The 13,305-nt window shown below is 36.3% G+C and overlaps 1 protein-coding gene and 1 long non-coding RNA gene across 6 annotated transcripts in view; one reads left to right on the top strand and one right to left on the bottom strand.

Annotated features, from left to right (window-relative positions):
* Positions 1-12,818, bottom strand: part of triob (trio Rho guanine nucleotide exchange factor b) — a 206,255-nt gene extending 193,437 nt beyond the window's left edge. For 3 of the 5 annotated variants that reach the window (XM_082150216.1, XM_082150217.1, XM_082150219.1), the window contains exon 1: positions 12,447-12,811. In XM_082150216.1, coding sequence (XP_082006342.1) covers positions 12,447-12,513 — 67 coding nt within the window. In that variant the 5' untranslated portion in view covers positions 12,514-12,811. Of the gene's footprint in view, positions 1-12,446 lie in introns of all 5 variants that reach the window. The other 2 variants (XM_082150220.1, XM_082150218.1) reach the window with 2 other exon arrangements.
* On the top strand, positions 7,483-12,438 carry LOC309484256. The gene is made up of 3 exons (XR_014200790.1): positions 7,483-10,504; positions 10,711-11,552; positions 11,609-12,438. It is a non-coding gene; the product is annotated as an uncharacterized lncRNA (long non-coding RNA).
* Positions 12,819-13,305: the final 487 nt, after the last annotated feature.

Below are 13,305 nucleotides of genomic sequence, written 5' to 3'. Positions count from 1 at the left end.
CATTGCACTTAGTTTATTATTTCAGATGCCTTTTTAAAAGACTACAACTGAAAAATGTATCTATATAAAATCCAACCTGCCAAAGTAGCCACTTTTTTAAACTATTTTTTTGTAAAATTACATACAATGCCATGTTAAACCATTTATAATGTTTTACTATGTATGTTAAGGCAACATTTCAGTTTAGTGTAAAAGGGTATATTAAAATAAAACCACTTTATGAAATAAACAGTCATAAGTTACAGGCATCTATAATATACTGGTAACATTTTTTCAGAGTATTATTATTATTATTATTTATTTTTTACTGTGAATATCTGGCAATCACAGCTGACAGTTGTTTTAATTTAGTAAATTTAGTGGGATATTCCAGACAACATATAGTCATCATCTAACCTTCATTTAAAGAGATAATTCACCCAAAAATATAAATAATTTACTCATTGGAACTGAAGACTTTCGTTCATCTTAATTTTTTCATGAAATTTTTGTCCCTCCACTGACAGTCTACACAACTACCACTTTGACGCTTCAAAAAGTTCATAAAGAGATTGTAAAACTAATCCATATGAATCGAGGGGTTTAGTCAAAATTTTATGAAGACACAATCACTTTATATGATGAACAGATTTAATTTAAGCTTTTATTCACAAATAAATGTTCATCAACACACAAATCAGTTATGATTAATGGAAGCTCAAGCATGCTTGCATGAGGTGCGAGAACTAATGAGGTTCATTCTCGTGTTATGCAGCACGTTTGAGCTTCAGCAAGAACCAATGAGGTTCATTCTCGTGTTACGCAGCACGTTTGAGCTTCAGCAAGAACCAATGAGGTTCATTCTCGTGTTACGCAGCACGTTTGAGCTTGAGTAAGAACGAATGAGGTTCATTCTCGTGTTACGCAGCACGTTTGCGCTTGAGTAAGAACCAATGAGGTTCATTCTCGTGTTATGCAGCACGTTTGAGCTTCAGTAAGAACCAATGAGGTTCATTCTCGTGTCACGCAGCACGTTTGCACTTGAGTAAGAACCAATGAGGTTAATTCTCGTGTTACGCAGCACGTTTGAGCTTGAGTTAGAACGAATGAGGTTCATTCTCGTGTTACGCAGCACGTTTGAGCTTGAGTAAGAACCAATGAGGTTCATTCTCATGTTACACAGCACGTTTGAGTTTCAGCAAGAACCAATGAGGTTCATTCTCGTGTTACGCAGCATGTTTGAGCTTGAGTAAGAACCAATGAGGTTCATTCTCGTGTTACGCAGCACGTTTGAGCTTGAGTAAGAACCAATGAGGTTAATTCTCGTGTTACACAGCACGTTTGAGTTTCAGCAAGAACCAATGAATTTCATTCTCGTGTTACGCAGCACGTTTGAGCTTCAGTAAGAACCAATGAGGTTCATTCTCGTGTGTTATGAGGCACGTTTTAGCTTCTGCAAGCGCGCTAAGCAAGTATGGTTGAGGTTCTGTTTATGTTTACTGATCAATGTTTATGTGTAAATAAAACTCTAAATTAAATCTGTTCATCATATAAGCGATTGAGTCTCTTCAGAAAATTTTAACTAAACCGGCCGATTCTTATGGATTTTACAATCTCTTTATGAACTTTTTGAAGTGTCAAAGTGGACATTGTGTAGACTGTCAATAGAGGGACAAAAATCTCTCAGATTTCATTAAAAATATCGCCGGTGCAACACAGATGTCTTCGTATTAATTAATTTATTCAAGGTGCATAACAATGACTAACGTTTCAATGTAAAATTACATGCAGGACTCTGATGAAGATGTCATTTTACATCGAAACGTTAGTCATTGTTATGCATCTTGAATAAATTAATTAATACGAAGACATCTGTGTTGCACCGGCGATTTCTTTTTTCTGCTTTGTTTTGTCCTGCCTTGGTTGCACCGGATTGTTGTGGATTGCAGAAGCGCAGAGAATCTTCTCTTTTCATAAAAAATATCTATGAAGATGAACAAAAGTCTTGGATTAACATGAGGGTGAGTAAATAGTGATTTCTGGGTGAACTAACCCTTTAAGATTAAGGTCTTAAGGTCAAGTTTAATCTATTCACTGGCCCACACCGTGTTTGAATGACTGTGGCTTTGACTTTTGAAAGAAACCAGGAAAATGTTTAGCATCTATGTGTGCATCACGTCCTCTCCTGCACTGAAAAAAAAATGTTTAGTCAGTTCAACTTAGAAAATTTAATTTGTGTGGTCACATCTACAATAACTGGTTTTGTTGAAATGAAATAAATGATTTAAGATGACTTATATAACTTAATTCAACCAACCTGAAAAACAAGGTTTTACTGAAGCATAACTGTCAGTAGAAATAACCTGATTTCTCCAGCTAGGTAAAATGACTTAATAAGTTTGATATCCTCTTTTTTGTTTTATATGATGTATACAGTAAAAAAATAAAATTAATTGAAGACATTTTTACACAAAACTTAATTTAGTTTATTCAAAATAAATCAGAATCACTAAGTAAAGATAGGTGCCAGAACTGACATTAGCACAGAACACAGAACGCACAAGTAACAGAAACTCCTCTAAATGTCCAACATAACTGAACATTAAACATAAACTACCAACATCTTTCCCTTTACTGAAAAGCACATAAAATAACATGTGGAAATATAAATCCACAGCCTAGGGCTGCGTTTAGTATCGTAATCCTAAGTAGATCGTTGAGCCTTTGCCACCAATGGTCTCTATGATTGACTTAGTTCACAATACTAATGTTAATGTTTAATGTTCAGTTGGACATTTAGAGTTTCTGTTATTGAATTTTGTGGTTACCATTGTGGTGAAGAGTACAGCTGTCAATTGCGATTTTCAATTTGATGCAACTTAATGTGTTTAATAACCCCAAATCACAATTTCTCATTGAAGCAAAATTCGCTGATCAGCAAGGAACAGATATGCGTCGAATGTAAACATCCTGAGCTTTAATGGAAATTGTATGTTGGGTTAATGTAACTCAATTAAGTTAAAACAACATTCCCTTGTTTTATGTTACATCAAACTGATTGAAGTAGGTTACAACAATAAAATTAGAATTTGTAGGTAGAATCAGGTAGAAATACCTCTGCCTTCATTTAAAAACGCAACTTTGAGATACACATCCATAACATTCTTCCCTAAAACATATGTTCCTCATTGTAAAAACAATGTACTCTAAACCCCTTCAAAAGATAGATAGAGAAAGGTGGATGTAAACTGAAACAACCTTCGTCCTATTATAGAGGATGACATAGCAGCATATTCTATCATGGGCCATAATGCAGTTCTGTATTTACATTAAATCACAGCCGACTAAAAATAACAAACGTGAACTACAAATGCAGACATTTTAACCCTATAGGTCAAATTTTGGGACAAAAGCATAATTGTATTCTTTGAAGTTCTGATGTAAATACGATGCTATTAGCATGACAATAATTCAGTACCATGGAATTAGCATCTGATATGCTGCTGCCACCGTACATTTTTGTTAAGGATTATTACATGACTGACACCCAATATCAAAGCTCACTGCTGCTTTTATTCTTAAAAGTTATTTTCCTGGTCGAATCAATCCTGGATCTGCAGTGACCACATAACAGCAATAGCATGGAGGACGATCAGATAATGTTTGCTCATCGGGGCTTCATTATATTACATAATGCAAGGCTTTCTACTTTACAAGCCATAATGGCTATGATCACAACAACACGGGCTATCGTACACAAGCTTGCAACTCAGATTAAATAAATTGGACTCTGGGCACTGTGCCTGATCGGCTCCAGGATGCTTGGGTATTCATAGTTTTCACTGGACGTCACACCCTTACAGGAACGCCCACATGGAGGCCTTTGCTTCCAGCAAGTTATTTCTACCAGGTTTGTACGAATGTATTAAGACACTGACACTGACTTTAAAAGATCAAATTCAATATACACCAGGCAAGCAGATGAACCAAGAATGATGAATGCAAAATATGCAGTTTCTCGTTATTTTAATATTTTCCCATGGAAACACATTATTTAACAATTAAGGTGCAGTTACATATACCATTGCCCTGCAAAATTTCTCTGGTGAATTACAGTTATTTTAATAGGAATCAGTGTGATCGGGAGACAATTTTTTTTGTGTGCCCATTTTCAAGTTGGTCACGAGAATTCAACACACTGACCAACAGAAAGTTGCTTGGCTTGGAAGTGAGTTCTATGTGAACAGTGCTTCATACAGTACATCACTGCACCATTGACAATTGAAACTATTAGTTTATAGTTAATAAAATGTTTATAAACTGCAGTTAATACATTAACAGACTATATACAAACAGCAAGTTCTTCATTAATTGTCACTGTGTTTAACAAATTATTATTGCTTAATTAGCTCATTCATAAAGAGTTACATAATGCTTTGTTAACAGCTTAGTAACTGTAAATAGTTCTCACTTTAGATTAGGTCACGGAATATCAGAAAATATCATTAATTAAGTGTTTTAAACCAACCTTTATTGGACATTAATTACATTAGTATTCAGTTCCTTAAAAATATTTACAAATACAGTAAGCCTATCTAAAGTTAAACATAACCGCTTAATACAAATAAAATGAAATAAAATAAAAAATAACATAATGCTGTCCGTATGAAATACATACAAATACTCATTAGGTCATGTTGATAAAATCCGTTAGGATTAATGGTAGGTTTAGGGAAGAATATACAGTTTGTACAGTATTAAAATCATTATTACTATGGAAAGTCCCCATAAAACATGGAAACCCAACGTGTGTGTGTGTGTGTATGTGTATGTGTATGTGTATGTGTATGTGTATGTGTATGTGTATGTGTGTGCGTGTGTTTATGTGTGCGACGTGCGCTTAATGTATTGTAAACATTTTAAGGAGCTCTTAATACTAATGTTATTAATTCTCAATAAAGGCTGGATTAAAGCACTTAACTCATGACAGTATTCCAATTTCCCATGACCTAAAGTGAGAACTATTTATGGTTAATAAGTTGTTCACAAAGATTTATCGAACTCTTTACATTCGAGCTAATTAAACAGTTAATATAATCAATAAAACACTTTTTATGACTTTATAAAGAATCTATAATATCCAAATAAAATTTGTTTATTATTATTTTATTATACAAATTTTACAATTTATTATTGATTCAGTTTATATAGAGGTCTATATTTTGAATGAATATTTTGCCTGCCCACACGAGCAAGACTGATATGGACCGCAAGTGCTCAAAACTTGTAGTTTGTTCACATAGCTTTTTATTCTTTTGAGAGGTGATCTAAATATTAGTGGCTTGAAACAAATGGAAAACTGACAGGCATGTGCTGCAGTTTTTATGTATATTTTGCCCCCCAGGTCCCCACATCAGTAATGTGACTGAATTCATGATGTGGGATAGCTTTCTGTTCAGTCTGCAACTTGGTCAACTGTGTTTCTTATCCAAAAGATGTTTGTTTGAACATCTGCTATTGGCTCAACCAATAGTGTGTCATTGGAAGTATCTGTTTTTCAAACCACTGGCAGATGAGGGAAGTGCTTCAAAAACAATATTTTTTTTTTTTTTTTTTTTTTTTGCAATTTCGCTTGGTGACACTAGTGACACAGAAATTACACACTTGGTCTTAAATTATCTTACTGTACCCTCTGAGTGAATTTATAGGGGAGTGATTACTTTAGGCAAGCAGCAATGATCCATAACATTAGCACTATCCACAATCCAACATACCGTGACCATGAGAGGGGTAACTTTGATCTCATTTTTCATATTGTGATACTCAGATGTATAATTGTCTCAAATAGCATGTTTCTCTCCAATGTAATTATGTTTTATAGTTGATCAAAGTGAGGCAATGTTAGGAAATATCCCAAACCACAATCCTCCCTTCACTTTTAGCTAACCTCTAATTACACACAAAAAGACGCAACTTGAGAATGGTTTTAAATGACAGATCTCTTCAAGTCAAACTTTGCCAGTAGAGGAAATGAGCAATTTCATTAGTCTGCATTTGGTAAAATGGCACAATTATTGAGAAAACTATAGCTTTCATATGGCAATCATTTTATCTGAAGTCAAAAAGTCACTTCAGTATCGGAGGTAGTGAAATAACATCTTAAGATTTGGCATCCATTAGCTTAATAACATCCTTCCCTTTCCAGAACGAGGCCACAGCGACTATTCACACCTCATTTGAATCTTTAATTTAAAAAACAGGCTGTTGAGTGATTACAAATTTGGAAAGATGGTGCAACAACCCCTTGAGATGTTTCGCATAAAAGGCGCAGTGCCACCACAACAGAGAATCGAGGGTACGGAAGTCACAATTCGCAACAGACTTCAAAGGAGGTCTGGGTGTGCCAATTACGAGACAGGACAGCAAAGGGTTGAAGAGAAACTCAACTCAGACGGGAACATTTTCTGTGGAAGTGGTCTTTTGCTGAAAGACTCATTGCGAAGTGGGCTGAATATGTCATGACAACCTCAAACATCCCACAAGCGTGTGAATAGAGCTGTGTCTTCAAGACAGATATGGATGTAACATGGTTATCAATCTAATGCAATATTGCGATGTACAGTTGCCCATAACTCTTTCCCTGCCAGTGTTTTTTGAAAAAAGTTGTCAGCCAGCACCAGCATTTTTGATCATTTTCACAAAAGGGTCATGGCCCCCAGAATATTTTGTTGTATGAATATCTGAACATGCATTATATATATATAAACAGACCCTATGCTTTTAAACAACAAAAATCTGTTTAATTCTACAACATTTTGAGCAAAAAGCTGAATTGTTTCTGAATTGTCGTTTTTGTCAGACTACGTCCGGATCGGATTTAGAATAATGATTAAAACAAAGATGGAGTAGATTCTATAAACCATTAAGAGTCTATAAACACAGCCAAAGCTTCACAATCCTATGGTCCTGGGTCAACATTTCTATAGCCTTTCACACAGAGATTCCGGAAAATACACGGATAAAGTGACCCGGGATCTGACCCGGGTTCGTTTGATTTTGGTTCATTCACACTGCCAGTGATTTTCCGGAATCAGAGAGTGCGTTCACACACAACCCGTAAAAATGCCGTAAAGACACGTGACATCGATGTGACTTGTAATCTCAGCAGCGTCTTAAGTTTGCTTATGAGCTGCGATCTCTCTCTCGAGAAACCACGCTTGTGCATTTTTTTCTCTGATTCGATCATAAAATTGCGCTTTACGTACCGTTTCACAGCTGGCGAACGATCCCGCGCTTCAGCGTCATCACTACGACACGGCATTATTACGGCTTTTGTTCACACAGTGCGCGTTCCGGGACTGAACACGGCAATGTTACTAGGTCCCGACCCGGCATCGAACCCGGCATAAATCCCGGGTCGAGTTTGCGTTCACACAGAAGGCGCTCTGGCAATTTGCCGGCAATTTCCCGGGTTCAAAGTGCTGTGTGAAAGGGGCTATTCAGTAACATTAGCAAGTTTTTATTTATATGCTGTTTAATGTTGATGATTGTGTTATTTTACATATGCATATGCTTATGCTATCGCTTGTCTCTGCTTCTTCTTCGCGTGTGTTTTGATCAGGAGATTCTGTACTCTTTCAGAAGATGAGCAATAGCGCCCCCTACCGTATAACAGTGAAAAAACACAGAAAGTCAGAAAATTCCGTCAATGGCAAGGAAAGAGTTAATAGGGTGTGAAATAGTGCATTAATCTATAGATCTTAATGGATTCTAAAATGTCATAAATTGTTAGAAATAAGATGGAAAAAAGATGCACTGAGTTTGGGGACCAATTCTCCCTATTAACTACTTTCTTATTAGTATGCATATTACAAGTATATTGGCTGTTTATTAGTACTTATAAATCAGATAGTAATGCCTTATTCTGCATGGCCATATTCTAAATCCCTTAATCATACACAATACCTAAACTAGGCCTACCTTACTAACTATTAAAAAGCATTAAATTAGGAGTTTATTGAGTTGTAGTTAATAGTGAATATGTGTTCCCCAAACTAAAGTGTGATTTAGCTGATATTAGCTACATATTTCAGTAAATTGCACTGTTTTTTTTTTTTAACATACCTTCTGATGTTCATTCATGTTTATTTTGTGCCATAAATAGTTGTAAAAAGGAAGATATTACACATGAACTGTCTCAGTTTAACATTTTCTAAAACTCTAGTAGTTATCAAAAAAGAAAACTGACTATAGAAAAAGATCTGAATTAATGTTGAGGATGCAAAAACTTATAAGAAACAAACACTAATGGGAGAAAATTGTAATAAATCACATAGTTACTCAGTTATAATACAGTTAATACTGATTTATTACTGGCAATATAATAATACAGAGTAATAATAATACAATAATACTGATCCATAATCTGGATCAGGGGTCTTCAAAGGTGCAAGTCCAACATAATCTCATGGCAATTTGCAACTATTTTATGTTTAGGCAATTTGGTGGGTGATACATATGAATTTGTAAAATGTCATTTGTACATTTTCAAACAAATGTTAAGGCCCCAGTGATGGTTGTGTTTAGGGGGGGGGTTAAGGGTGGACCTTTATGCTTACTTGTTTTGTAAGGATTATGCATTTTTGTACAATTCCCATCATACAAATTCATACGCATTTAAAATGGACACCTCGTAAAATAGTTACATTTTCCTGTGAGAACATGTTGTCAGGCATCAGACCTTGGTGAAGAGATATGTAGCAGGGACCTCTTGTTACATAATGTATAAAACTGAATGTTCCGATTCATGTTGTTAGTGTCATAAAAAGTGTTTAGTGCCATTTTAATGTGTTAGCATATTTTGTTATTGCAAAGCCATTAAAATAATCAGTACGGATGTATTGAATTTTATATTCACACTGGATTGCACTCATTCTGTTTGTGTCTTGTTGTACGCTGCAACACAGGGTAAGTAAATTTCCCAATATTCTGAAACACATCTGCCACACACTCCAAATAAAGATGCCTCTAACCGCCTGAACAGACCACCATCACTATTCCGTGCTGGTTCTTCTAGCAAACACTGAGCCGTTTTCTGTATAAAAAGGTAGTTCAGAATGCAGGCTAAAGTTGGTGCGCAAGACTGCTATAGTTCTTAAAACCGAACAAAAGCTCTTTAAGTGGGCGTCTTGCCCCAGAGAGACTGCATTCAATGCTCAGTGACTAAAGTAGGGCACTGATGAGACATCCAATGTTCTGGAAACACAAAATGTGTTTAACGCAAAGACAGCCAGAGAGAAAGCTTGTCGGTGCCAAAACTTGAGTGTTGAGCGTGAGGCAATTAACAGACCGACCGGAGGAGAGGAGTCAGAGAGAGAGAGAGAGAGGACTTCGTTCTGAAACATTGCCCTAGGATGCTGCAGTGCTATAAAACAGACACCCGGATACAAGACTTTCCTCTGCTTTATGGGATGTGTGAATCTTGAAGCAATTAACATACTGTTTAAGTAACTTAGAGAAAACAGCAGTTTTGATTAATTACATGAACCATGAAGTGATAATACCAAACACTTATTAGGGGTCAATGATGTGTTAATCTCAGCAAACTGCCACAAAAAAAGGCAACCACCCACATTTGATTGCTATACAGTACTGTATAGCCTATTGGTTTGAACGTCATCCAAGCAAACTCATTTATTAATTGGCATAGATAACGGCTTTTGGAGGTATTCTATATTGGTAAAAAATTAACACACAATCACTGACTCGTCGTGAGGGTCTTTTGTAATATGTGACTCAGCACCGAGACATATTTATCAGAATTTATAATGTATGACTACTTGTCCTAAGTATTATATAATGTGAATCTATTGTTTTCGCACTGATGTCTGACTGCTTTGCTTCCATCAAGTTCCATAACCTAAAAGAGAAAATAGTCTAATCTTTCATTTGTTAAGTATTTAATTCAAATGAATAGGCATTACTACATGGTTACGTGATATTTAAAGGTGGGATCAGTGTTTTTTGAAAAACACTTTTGAAAACTGTGTCAGACTGAGTACCAAAACACACTTGTAACCAATCAGCAGTAAGGGGCGTGTCTACTATTGATGGGGAGGAGAGAGTGCTCAGTGCACACAGAACAGACATAAGCCGAACGACTACAGAAAGAGATGGCAGATAAAAACAAAAGAGGAAAATGTCTGCGGAACTTAAAATTAAAAAGAAGGCTTATGATATTGTCAGTATCCTTCCTCAAGGCGCGGAAGCCTAACATCGGACGCCGAGGTTGCTTTATTTCTTCTCGATAGGTGAGTAACATTGTTTAGCTTTGTTTCACAGAACTAATATATGCTGGCCATTGCTTGTATATGCTTGTGTGTCATCTTTGCTTGTTTTTTAATTTGCTATCTTATTGTCGTTCGCTTCAGCTATGAAAAAGACACATTCATTTCCACACCATATAAGCCTGGAGCATAAACCTCTTCCACTGTCTGTTTCAAGCATCGGCTTCTAAATCTGAAAAGTAAGATAATATACTCCTAATGTATGTGTGTTTCCTTTGGTTCCTCATTATGGCCACATCCACACGAAGCCAGAGCTTTCCCTATCCGATATTTTTTTATTAGTTTTAATATTAGTGATTTATATAACCCCCCTAATCTTTCGTTACTATGACTGTCATGTTCGTGCTATCGAGTTGATCATGATAACTTTGTTTTTTTGGGATAGGTGTTGAGCGTTGTCTTCCATGTGAAACGGAGCTGAACCATTGACGCATTAAAACACACATACCAAAACACATTCGACATGGATTACCATAGTAACACATGGCATGCTTTCACTTATTGATGACATCATACCCTCGGCCGGCAGATACAGTAGATTCTGCCATAGTCGTTGCCTGGGTTACAGTCACGTACGTAAATGTGGGGTGGAGCTATCAAATTAGCGGCGAGACCAATTTGGGGTAGGGGCGTGTTTGTTTTGGTGATTTCAAATATATACATTGGCCAAAAGTGTTTTTCAAAAACTACAATTCCCACCTTTAAATAATGAAATTGCAAACAAAAATAACTATTTAGTGTTTTTTTTTTTTTTTTTTTTTTTAAATACCCATTTTCGCCATACCATCCATCCATCCTTCATTCAATATGTACATTTTAAAAATTGTCAGCCTTTTTATCAGTCATCAGCTATACTCTTCCCACCTTAGCTATCGATAACAATAAAATCTGTTATCAGTCAAACCTCTATTTTAAACAACCAATAGTGACACAAGAAGATATATTATTTATATATCTAATATCTAATTTAATATCATGCTAAATTCTGACTTCATTGTTACACAATTGTTATCAAATCATGTTTGCTTCAGTCTACTGTACTCTGTCCAAAAATTCTAATGAGACCCAAATAATATTATTCAAACTCATTGTATGATGTCATGTGACAAAGCAAACCATGACCATGACCATAACCAATGACTACATCACAGGTCTTACAAACTATTTAATAGGAAGTATATAACAAATTCATTATTTAAACAGCAGCCAGTCTGTGTCAGACAAAATGTACAATATATTGGAAATATTTTTAATATTAATGCTCTTTTTTTTGAGAGAGAGAGAGAGAGAGAGCCCTAGGGCTTCCAAATTAATTTCCTCTACCTTCAACGAACACTGGGAATATACATTATTCCCTATTCATTCTTCCATTGTAGCACCTGCACTCACAATAAAGTTGAACAATTGGATGCCATGCTGAAGAGAAAAAAAAGAGAAAGATTGTGATATTGTAAGACTCCTGCTGTCACTCAGGGTGTCCATGGCCCATTACAGAGTCCCTCCTCTGATGCACCTGGTACTGCAGAGACAGCTGACACAAATCACAGCAACAGCTGACTGCAACAACCAGACCAGGATTACCAAAGTGGTGCATAAATGAGCTCAAAATTTACACCATCATGGTGAAACGTGCAGTTAGTGAAATGTAGGGTAATCGAGTATTAACGTGATAAATCCAGTGGGCTGGTGACGTATGGCATCATTGAGATGCATGACATCGCAGCACCGTAACAAATGCATTCAGCCAAGCTTTATGACGTCACCTCACTCTGAACTCAAACATCACGCTTATAAACAATGACGTATGACAACAGTTTTTTAAGAAAATAAAACAAACTGTTAACTGGCTTGTTTTATGAATTGGCTCGCGCGCACTGAAATGTAACGTCATGTCCCAAATAAATGGTAAATAAAAGCACTCATATATCTTAACCTGCCAACTCCATCTGGCAATAAAATCACGTCTGCGGATTCACAGTAGGCTAACCATCATCAACAAATGTTCTGATCTATGGTACGATCTGTTCGGTCACGCATCGTTGGCGTGAACCGGAATTTGGATAAGCGGGTCATCATCATCACGAAAACACCGAGGCGCGCGCCCCTCTCTTCTTCACTTACCGGATTTAAAAAACGCCGCTATGTCGGCCGCCTCCTTAGATGTGTCCTCTCCCTCCCCTGAACTCATCCTCGGATCAATGATTCTCCCTCAACAAAACTCCGCAAACAAACGGATCAGAGTCGGGTTTCCAAGTGACTGGTCGGGAATAAATCCTCTTCATTGGAAAGCAAAGAGTGGCGTGCGGGGATTCGTTCCTGTGCTCGCTGAGCACGGACCCTCCATCTTGGCTTTAGCTCGCTGGAGAGGTGTCGGTACCGATCGGCGGCGCTCCTGAGTTTCAGTTAGGAGAGAGGAGGATGAAGGGAGGGAGAGGGGAGGTCTTCTTCAGGAAAGGGGTCTCCTGGAATCCCCTAACCCCCCCAACACATACACACACACACACACACAAATTGCCAAGTCATTTTTAGGATGCTGGTTCTATTCATTCCATAAAAAATAAAAAAATAAAAAAAATGTATACCTCTCTTTATTTAGTACAAAAAGGTTTGATTTAATAAAAAATATCAAGTAAAATGCTTTTATTGGAGCTGGAATATAGGCTGCATGTGATTGAACTTATTTTGCTGGTTCTATTCATTCCATTAAAAAAAGAAAAGAGAATGTATACCTCTCTTTATTTAGTACAAAAAGGTTTGATTTAATAAAAAAGATCAAACAAAATGCTTTTATTGGAGCTGGAATAGGCTGCATGTGATTGAACTTATTTTCTAAATAAAGTTTAAAAATTTAGGCTAAAATTTAGGCTAATATGCGCTATGTTTTTACATATAGATTTTTTTTTGTCATATGCCTATCATTATTTTCATAAAAAGGTCAACATGTATTTTTAAACTTGTAACAAAATGTCTGATGATTACA

Source organism: Leuciscus leuciscus (genome assembly GCF_965113295.1).
Source record: "Leuciscus leuciscus genome assembly, chromosome: 20".
In the NCBI taxonomy this organism is placed as follows: Eukaryota; Metazoa; Chordata; class Actinopteri; order Cypriniformes; family Leuciscidae; genus Leuciscus; species Leuciscus leuciscus.
The sequence above is the reverse complement of the archived record's forward strand: the minus strand, read 5'-3'. Positions and strand labels throughout refer to the sequence as shown.